General features: G+C 43.0%; 1 protein-coding gene across 1 annotated transcript; it reads left to right on the forward strand.

Annotated features, from left to right (window-relative positions):
* The first annotated feature begins 1,491 nt into the window (after positions 1–1,491).
* LOC123050912 (cytochrome P450 87A3-like) lies at positions 1,492–4,357 on the forward strand. Its single transcript, XM_044473620.1, has 9 exons — positions 1,492–1,706; positions 1,819–2,143; positions 2,251–2,397; positions 2,504–2,755; positions 3,325–3,414; positions 3,517–3,595; positions 3,798–3,904; positions 4,021–4,151; positions 4,261–4,357. The coding sequence occupies exons 1-9, from the start codon at positions 1,492–1,494 to the stop codon at positions 4,355–4,357; spliced, it is 1,443 nt and encodes a 480-aa protein (XP_044329555.1).
* Positions 4,358–10,542: the final 6,185 nt, after the last annotated feature.

Here is a 10,542-nt window from a genome sequence, read left to right on the forward strand (position 1 = left end):
AATGAAGTCCTGGGAATGCCCCTGCGAGGTGTAGGTGATATGCCCTAGAGCCAATAATAACAGTTATTATTGACCTCGAAGTTCGTGATTAAGTTTATATTTTGTGTTGTAACTGCAATGGTCCTTGAGTTTGTATATCCATAAAGTCTCAGAGGGAAACCCATATGCATGGGTGGAATAATAAACGGTAAATGTATTCCTAGTCGTGCATGTAAGACTAGCTGAAGTGTTGCATGATGGTCACGTTTTCCTGATCATGGGCATGACTATGCCTACAATTGTGACAAGGGACTTTCGGGTTCATGGAAAGGTATGACAAGGGACTAGATAGCTCAAGATTTAGATTTGCTCCTCCGACGATGGAGAGATATTTGTTGGGACCTCTTGGTGTTACGGTATCCATCATCGCTTGGCCAGACATAGTCTGATTTGATCACGGGGATGCTGAAACGCGGAACGAGAAAAGAGAAAAAAACCGATAACGAGGAAACTGGCACAGTGAACAAGATGTTGATTCATGGGGATGCCATTAAATCTCACCTCGGATATTTGTAACATATCACGAAGCAACATGAATAACATCGGCAATGAGCATCAATGTGCAATTCAACCTCTTGACCATCCAAACAGGAGTTGTTGGTCTCTCCCCCCTTGAAACAGGAGTTGTTGGTCTCTCTCCCCTTGAATTCCAAGTGCCAGATGCATGGACATCCAAACACCATAATTCGGGATGAATGTCTGTATCAGTGTCGTGGAGAGATTTGAAATTTGATATTGGAGCCAATGCAATTTAGGGTCTTTGAATGTGCCATCCAAACAGATCTTAAGATATAGCAGACAGATTACGACTTTTAGGCTCATGAACATCCAAACATCAAAATTTGGGTTGAATGTCAGTATCATTGTCCTGGAGAGATTTGATATTGGAGCCAATGCAATTCAGAGTCTTTGAATGTCTCATCGAAACAAAGGCTAAGGTATACCCAATGGATTAGTTTTAGGCTTCGAAAGGTGCTTCCAATTAGTAAATACAAGATAAGATAGATGACTATTATAATTAAATAAAAAGAAGTAAAACAAATACAAGAACAAAAGAGAAAGAAAGACTGCCCATAGTGCACCAAACCACGCAACCAAAACAAGACAAACACCGATGGAGAAGCTAGGCAGCAAACTCACGTACTGGCATCTTCAGTTTTTTTTGCAAAAACTGTAGATAAGCATACAGTAGGCTATATAATACTCCATTTCCATTACCTGCCCTGACAAACCAAGTTAGGTATCGATACGAGCCAGACACCTAGCCTAAAGTAATAGAAGTCACATGTCACCTAGGAATCATCTTAACACTTGTCTTTATATAAGTACGTCTTATTCTGGAAGCACTTTCCTATATAAGCATCTAAAGACCTCTATCAACAATCCGCACACAACTAATTAAACCACACCGCTCATTTTAGTTCCTTACTAGTTGCACTTGAGATCTTGGAGATGGACATCTCTTTTGCTGGATGCGTAGCTCTCTGTGGGGTTACGCTTGTGAGTGCATGGCTAGTACACTGGGTATACAGATGGATGAACCCTTTCTGCAACGGGGTTCTTCCTCCCGGCTCCATGGGGTTCCCCATTATTGGTGAGACCTTGGCCTTCCTCAAGGCAAGCCCTTCCTTGGACATCCCAGACTACTTCAAACTAAGGATGAAGAGGTATACCGTATATATAGTGTTACTAGTGTAGTGTCACTTTTCATTTTTTGCAAATAAACACACGTAATAATTCTACGTACCATCCGTACGTACCACATGCATATTTGGGCAGGTATGGTCCGGTTTTCAAGACGAGCTTGCTGGGGCAGCCGGCGGTGATCTCCACCGACGCGGAGGCCAACCGGTTTATCCTTCAGCAGGAAGGCACCATGTTCCGTCTTGGGTACCCTCGGGCACTCACCAAGATATTCGGCGAGAAGAGCATCGAGGCCTTCCATGGCACCATCCACAAGTTCATCCGTAGATGCGCCTACATGTTGTTCGGCCTCCAGACCCTCAAGGAGACGCTCCTCCCTGAGATGGAGGCCTCCGTGAGGGAGCGCCTCGCCGCGTGGGCCGCCATGCCCAGCGTCGACGTGCGTGGCGGTGCGCCCGATGCAAGTGCCTTGCCTTGTTGCTCCATCCCGTTCCTGCAATATTCATTTCAGTGTATGTATAGTATACATGCAAGTGCTAGCTATAGCTACTGTCGTCTACGTTTCAGATTATGTTCGAGCTGGTGACTAGGAAATGCCTGGGATTCGATTCCACAAAGTCCAGGGAGCTGAGGAGCAAGTTCGACACGCTTTTCTCAGGGCTCTTCTCATTCCCGATATATTTCCCTGGGACACCATTTTACCGATGCATGCAGGTATATAAACTATACTAGCTAAGTACAGTAATAATTAGCTTTCTTTTTGGTTTTCCTTCAATCAATCAAGAGCTGGCAACATAATCTCCTCACGGTGCGCGTGCAGGCAAGGAAAAATATTCACAAGACACTGCGGGATACGTTGGCAGAGAGGTTAGGTGCACCAGCGAAGAAACATGGCGACCTCCTCGACATAATCGTCGAGGAGCTGCAGGGTGAAGAGCCATCGATAAGTGAGGATTTTGCTATTGATATGCTCTCCACCTTGTTGTTCGCCAGCGTCTTCACGCTGTCAGGAACCATCGCTGTAGCATTCAAGTCACTCCATGACAACCCGGACGTTGTCCAGGCGCTCCAGGTTGGTTGGTTGGATGATCTTTCTCTCATATGTAGTACTCCCTCTATTCCATAATGTAGTGCCTATAAATTTTTGTGGAAGTCAAACTTTGCCAACTTTGACCAAGTGTATAGAGAAAACAGTCTACATCTACAATACCAAACATGTACATTCTGAAAATATAACTCATGATGTATCCAATGATGTGCATTTGGTATTCTAGATGTACCTACTTTTCTCTAAAAATATGATCAAAGTTTGTAATGTTTGACTTTTGCAAAAATCTATAGGCACTACATTATGGAACGGAGGGAGTATCTATTACCCCGTCTGTATTTTCAGTAGTGTAATTTTTTAACATACGAAATATATTTTATTAGTCAAATTTATGATCAAAGTTATTTGATGTAAAATATATAAGGGGATTAATAAACCCAGATGGAGGAAAAGCTATTTATAGGTAGTAATACTGTTCTAGTCATCTTCAAGGTATACTGATGGCACATGTAATAAAATGAAGGGAGTAGAAGGATCCTGACAGCTGCATGCAAAACAACTAATAGCATCCTGAAAACTTGCACTTTACACAGAAGGAGAACCGGGCTATGCTCAATGGTCGAATGGGTGGGTGCTCCGGGCTCACATGGGAGGAGTACAAGTCATTGACATTCACTAATCAGGTACATGCTTTTTTAAAACATTGATTACAACTGGGTATATTCATATTTTTCGTTGTAGCTCTGTAAATTTGACAAAAAGTTTCTGTTTGACTTTTAATGAAGGTGACCAATGAGATCATTCGAATAAGCAATGCTGCACTTGTAGTATTTAGAAAAGCTCTTACAGATGCACAAGTCAATGGTAAACACTCAGAAACATTATAATATACTACTCCCTCCGTTACATAATTCATGGTATTAGTTCACTAAAACCACGACGAGAATTATACAACGGAGGGAGTAGTAATTTGTTCCACTAGCTAACAAACCAGTAGAGTTCTATATACCAATAATTTCCAAGGTGGTTGTTGCTTAATGTATGTGTTGATTCCCTCTTCCTGCAGGCTATACAATTCCAGCTGGATGGCTGGTCATAGTCAACCCCATGGCAGTTCATCTGAACGGAGAATTGTTCGAAGATCCACTCAAATTTAACCCATGGAGGTGGATGGTTAGTGAAGAATTAATTCTTTTGATTCTACTCCCTGTTTTCTACCCAATTTAATTAAGAAATTTGGTTGGCACCAATGCTGGGTGTAAATAAATTGGACAAATCGAAAAACATAGGATGAGTCAAAGCGCAGCGCAATGCTGAAGAATTTCATGCCATTTGGAGCAGGCATCAGGGTTTGTCCTGCCGCAGAGTTTGTCAAGCTGCTCGTAACACTTACCCTCCATGTCTTGGTGACCGAGTATAAGTGAGTGCCTTTCACTCCCCAAAGCATATATGTTGCTTGCTTTCGTCAGATTGTTCATGCATGGATGGGATATGCAATATGCAATTTTAACTTCCTAGTTCCTACACAGATGGGAAGAAATGAAACAAACAGATGTATTCAGAAGTGGAGATGTTATGTTCCCGCAGGGCTACCACATTCGACTTCAACCCCAAGACGATAACTGATGCATACATATACCAACAGGAAACTAAGCCTATGAGACTTCTCAGTTCTACCACAATATCTAAATGTCATGGTTATGAACCCGGATGTTTCTATGGACTACTAAGCATTATACCCTTGTTACTTGGGGCATTCATGTGAACTGGATTTTGCATTATTGTTTTCACATCTATTTGGACGGTGTTACCAATCGTCATTTTGTTTACCATTGAATAAAAGTGCCATCATATATCCTATGACTATAAATCTGGTATTTAAGTGAGTTTGCCCGGTTATTTTTCTTCCATGGTGTGCATTTGTATTCGATTGAACTGTGTTTGATATGACAGCAAGAAAATAAAAGTCTCCCATATTCAACAAAAATAATCGTTCAAGTCTATTTATCACCGCATTAGCTTAGATGTATCACTCAAATCTTGAAATAGCCAAAGTCCAAAGGTATTTATTGGAATAAAGATTGGAAACACGCTCAACTTGTGCTCTTGGACCAAAGTACATTAGAGTGATCTGGTTTGCGATGATAGTGCTCTTCCTGAGAGCCTAAACTTATCAAGCTAATTTACCTTGAAATTCTTTCAAAGGGTGTATCACCCCATCAATCCTGCTATATCTCACCATCATCATCAGTTTTTTGTTGCATACCCTCCCTCGAAGTGTGACCCTATGCCATCTTGCGACCATGTCATGACTTTCCATAGAACCTTGAGATGATGTGTTTTGCAACATTTTTCCATTATTGAAGATCACTAAAACAACAAGGTTCATTTGTCATTCGAGAAGGTTCTTGAGATCTCCTGAAGACCAGGATATTTTGTCGTGGAATATACCGAAGAAAGTGCTTCATGCTAAAGTGAGCTTTTAGAGCATGGGAGGAGTATTTCATGAGCAACAAAGATATTTGAGAAGAAGGTTCTTAAACTTCATGGATAATTATTGTCAAAATATTTTGGAAGACTTCTAGAATTATGGAAAGCTCTAGAGTTAGATACTTAGGCATAGTAAGAAAATAGCTAGGCCTTAGATAATAGTGTAGACAAAAGTCTAGGCTAGAGGTATTTCTAGTTATAGGGTTGGACAGTTGCCATTTGGTACTAATCCATCGGTGTGATTAGACAAGCAAGGAAGGTGGCCCTCCCCTCCTCCATCGAAGCAGTAGTTGAACTGCATTATATGCATAGTTTGAACTTTTGCAAAATTGTTCAAATGGGGCTTGTAATATATCATTGGAAATTTATGGACATGGCGATCATAATCTACGTTGAACATTTTCCAAAATGTCCATGGTTTAAAAGCAGTTTTGAAAACCATGTTTATTACGCCAAAAACATGAATAGTATTTTTGAGCTCATTTTTAAATGGTTCAACAAAACAAGACAAATGATATGGCATTGGAAAGCTGCTACATATGTGCTCATTTTTATATAGAAATGTTTCTCAATTTCCGTACAATTCAAGAGAATTTTAAAAAATGATGAATTTTGAAACCAAACTGCGAAGATCGTATTTTTATCTTTTAAAAAAAGCTTCATCGGAATGATGCAAATGATATGGTGTTGGAAAGCTGATGAAAATGCACTATGTTTTCATATACAAAGTTATTTCTAATTCCAAATGGTTTAAATGTAATTAACCATTAACCTTAATAAAACATAAATAAAAATAACCAAAATAAAACTGAAATTTAAAATAACCAAATAAAATGCATATATGAAATTAACCCATATAAAAAATAAATAAGAAATTTGTATATTAAAACATAAATTAAACATTAACCTAAAAAAATTAACCAAATTAAAAATAAAATAGGTAAAATAAACCAAATAAACCTAGAAAGCATACCGGTGACGTGGGTTGGAATACCCCACGCCACCAGCGTCGGGCGGCTCTAACCCCAACCCATCCTAACTCTCCCGTTCTCTCACCCCCTGCCCACCTCTTCCTTCTCCATGCGCCCACTGTCGTTTCACTCCCACACCATCACTGTTTCCACCTCCCCCATCTCCGTCGCCGCCGCGCCGCCCCCCACAATGAGCCCCGATTGCCGCTATCGTTTTTGTTTTATAAATTATAGTGTAGACTATTTAGATATTTCAGGTGCATTATAGTATAGATTATTTAGCTAGCTTAGGTAATTTAGGAATTTTAAATAGTTTAGGTACATTATAGTGTAGATTATTTAGATAGTGTAGGTACTTTAGAATTTAGATAATTTGTTTGGGTATTGTAACTTGCTTATGTACTTTAGAAAGTTTAGATAGTGTAGTTAGTTTAGATAGTTTCGGTCAATAGTGTGTTTCGATATTCTAATCAAACTTTGCAAGTATTCAAAAGGAGTGCCAAGTTTTTGGTGTGATGTTGATTAATATACATTTCGTCAAATTTTTAGCGCTTAGTATGTCCAATTTGGAGGCAAGGTCATGGCGAATTTTTTCGGCAATTTTAGAATGCAATTATTTATTAACTTGTTAGGTATTGTCAGCATCACAGATGGCGCCGAAGTATCACGTTTTCAGATAGGAGGTCAATAAATGGTATGCGGATATTACCAAGGATTGTGTGACGCACCACCTTGGCTACTGGAACACCCTGGAGCTCGCGGCGCACGCCTATGATACGTCTCCAACGTATCTATAATTTATGAAGTATTCATGCTATTATATTATCCATCTTGGATGTTTTATGGGCTTTACTATGCACTTTTATATTATTTTTGGGACTAACCTATTGACCAAGAGCCCAGTGCCAGTTCCTGTTTTTTCCCTTGTTTCAGTGTTTCAAAGAAAAGGAATATCAAACGGAGTCGAAACGGAATGAAACCTTCTGGAGAAGTTATTTTCGGAAAGAAAGCAACCCGGGAGACTTGGAGTCCACGTCAAGAAAGCAACGAGGAAGGCACGAGGTAGGGGGGCGCGCCCACCCCCCTGGGCGCGCCCTCCACCCTCGTGGGCCCCTCGTGGCTCCCCTGACGTATTTCTTCCGCCTATATATATCCATATACCCTAAAATGATCGGGAAACAATAGATCTGGAGTTCCGCCGCCGCAAGCCTCTGTAGCCACCAAAAACCAATCGGGACCTTGTTCCGGCACCCTGCCGGAGGGGGGAACCCTCACCGGTGGCATCTTCATCATCCCGATGCTCTCCATGACGAGGAGGGAGTAGTTCACCCTCGGGGCTGAGGGTATGTACCAATATCTATGTGTTTGATCTCTCTCTCTCTCTCGTGTTCTTGATTTGGCACGATCTTGATGTATTGCGAGCTTTGCTATTATAGTTGGATCTTATGTTTCTTCTTCCCTTCTACTCTCTTGTAATGGATTGAGTTTTCCCTTTAAAGTAATCTTATCAGATTGAGTCTTTAATGATTTGAGAACACTTGATGTATGTCTTGCCGTGCGTATCTGTGGTGACAATGGGATATCACGTGATTCACTTGATGTATGTTTTGGTGATCAACTTACGGGTTCCGCCCATGAACCTATGCATAGGGGTTGGCACACGTTTTCGTCTTGATTCTCCGGTATAAACTTTGGGGCACTCTTTGAGGTTCTATGTGTTGGTTGAATAGATGAATCTGAGATTGTGTGATGCATATCGAATAATCATACCCACGGATACATGAGGTGACATTGGAGTATCTAGGTGACATTAGGGTTTTGGTTGATTTGTGTCTTAAGGTGCTATTCTAGTACGAACTCTAGGGCTGTTTGTGACACTTATAGGAATAGCCCAACGAATTTATTGGAAAGAATAACTTTGAGGTGGTTTCTTACCCTACCATAATCTCTTCGTTTGTTCTCCGCTATTAGTGACTTTGGAGTGACTCTTTGTTGCATGTTGAGGGATAGTTATATGATCCAATTACGTTATTATTGTTGAGAGAACTTGCACTAGTGAAAGTATGAACCTAGGCCTTGTTTCCTAGCATTGCAATACCGTTTGTGCTCACTTTTAATATTAGTTACCTTGCTGTTTTTATATTTTCAGATTACAAAAACCTATATCTACCATCCATATTGCACTTGTATCACCATCTCATCGCCGAACTAGTGCACCTATACAATTTACCATTGTATTGGGTGTGTTGGGGACACAAGAGACTCTTTGTTATTTGGTTGCAGGGTTGTTTGAGAGAGACCATCTTCATCCTACGCCTCCCACGGATTGATAAACCTTAGGTCATCCACTTTAGGGAAATTTGCTACTGTCCTACAAACCTTTGCACTTGGAGGCCCAACAACGTCTACAAAAAGAAGGTTGCATAGTAGACATCAGCCTACGATGCCAAGGCGGTGGAGCTCTTTAAGGCTAAGGCATATCTTAACTTCCATGAGGAACGAGAGTACGCACAGTTCCTCAAACCGAAGTAAATGAGGATATGCTCCAAGTCTTAGTACAAGGAGCACCTTCGGGTTGATATGTAGTTCTTCGACCGAAGTGAGTCGTGAAGCAGAACAAGATGGTGTCCGTGATGTACGATGCAAGGAAGAAGACGAAGGAGGATCCCGTAGAGCCAGCCACTCATCAGGCAAAAGGGGGTAGGTCTACCAGGGACAACAACGGGACCGGCCCTCCAGCGTGGGGGATGACGACTCTGACTAGGTGGACTGCGAGAGTGTCACTGCCACTTGCTAGATGGAGAGCGCTGGTTGTCGTAGCTAGTTTAATTAATTAGTTGTTATCTTTAGTTTTTCGTAAGTACTATCTAAATTTTTAGGAATGTTTTATGTTTGAACTATATTATGCAGCATTGTAGCATCGTTTAATTACTAGTGTGTTTAAACTATCTAATGAACATAGCTATATATGTTTTATGTTTGAGCTATATGCATGACTATAGCGACCTGTAATTACTAGAGTGTTCAAATTATCCAATAAACCTACCTAGCTATATGTTTTTTAATGTTTGAAATATATATAAAAATGATTGTAGGATTGTTTTAAGTAAGCATGAGATTCGGAAGTCCAGCCTCCATGGGATAAATAACGTTGCTTTTGGATCTCATCGATGCGGGAAAAACAGAAACGCCCATGCGTCGCTCTGCAAGGCGGCAAACCTAGCATCCGCCAGCCAGAGCCCTCCCTTCTCCTGATCTCCAGGCGTCGCCACAGGAGGACGCTGGGGGACGAAGGCCGCATGGCAGACGGGGGCGGCGCATGCCTTCTTTGTTTGGCGGCAGCGGCGGGGTGGGCGGCTGTAGTTGGCCGAATCTGATGCTGAGCGAGTCGGGCCTCGTCGGGTGGCAGCGTACTACGGCCTTGGGACGTGGGAACAACGCGGTGGCAGGTCTGGCCAGGCTTGGGCAGAGCTTCGTCCAAATCGGGCCTTGGCAGGGGTGGTGATGTGCTTCGCGACCAGCCGATCAGATCCACCCGGATTTGATGCGAACGGCGGCATGGGGTGTGTGCAGCGGCAGTTACTCCCCCTGGCCGGCGTGGCCTGCTGGCGATGCGGCGGCTTAAGCCGGGACGACGGTTGCGGGTGGCAGATCTCGTGGTGGTTGGCTTGTCAACGCGAGGGGAGGTCGAGGCGCCTCCCTAGGGCGGCACGCGAGGGATTTGGACCCTAGTGCCCAAATCTAACAGTTGCAGCGGCGGTTGCCATGCCTATGGGTGATGTCAGCAGCTGGCACGGCGGTGGGCGTTCCCTATAGCGCCTGAAATCTGGCGGCGGCCCCTCTTCTTTGATGGCGGCGGACTCTATGGTTGTCCGGGCCACTCGAGTAATGGATCTTGAGGTGGTGACAGCCTTTCTGAGGCTGGCGGCAGTATGGGGCGTCCCCTCCATCAACAGATCAAGTTCGATGCAGCTCGGCAGGTGTCTTTTGTGGATACGTCGAGCAATGCCTGTCGCCGGCAGGTGAAGCCGCGGGTGAATGTACCGCCGGCGGATGCTACACACGACGTCTCATGTGGATGCGTCAAGTCATGCCTGTTACCGGCATGCACGGTGGCTCTGGTGGAGGTGTCATGTTTAATCTGTTGCTGCTGCGTCGAAGGTGGTGCGACTGTGACAGGAGGAAGGCAGTATGTGACCTCTTTGTCTTCCAGTGTCGTCTTCAGAGGTATCCGGTTATTGAGGCTTTGGTAGCCGGATAAAGAATGATGGTACAGACGGCTTCAACAACAAGTCTATGCACCCCGGTGGAAACACAAGATCTCTGATCGACGCGCGCCTGTGTCGCGAC

The sequence above is a fragment of the Triticum aestivum genome, chromosome 2D (assembly GCF_018294505.1).
Source record: "Triticum aestivum cultivar Chinese Spring chromosome 2D, IWGSC CS RefSeq v2.1, whole genome shotgun sequence".
In the NCBI taxonomy this organism is placed as follows: domain Eukaryota; kingdom Viridiplantae; phylum Streptophyta; class Magnoliopsida; order Poales; family Poaceae; genus Triticum; species Triticum aestivum.

Excerpts from the sequence above, each read along its gene's own strand:
- LOC123050912 (XM_044473620.1), top strand. The coding sequence starts at position 1,492 with ATGGACATCTCTTTTGCTGGATGCGTAGCTCTCTGTGGGGTTACGCTT. Across the intron at positions 1,707-1,818 it reads TTCAAACTAAGGATGAAGAG|GTATGGTCCGGTTTTCAAGA; the intron begins GTATACCGTATA and ends ATATTTGGGCAG. Across the intron at positions 3,596-3,797 it reads TACAGATGCACAAGTCAATG|GCTATACAATTCCAGCTGGA; the intron begins GTAAACACTCAG and ends CTCTTCCTGCAG.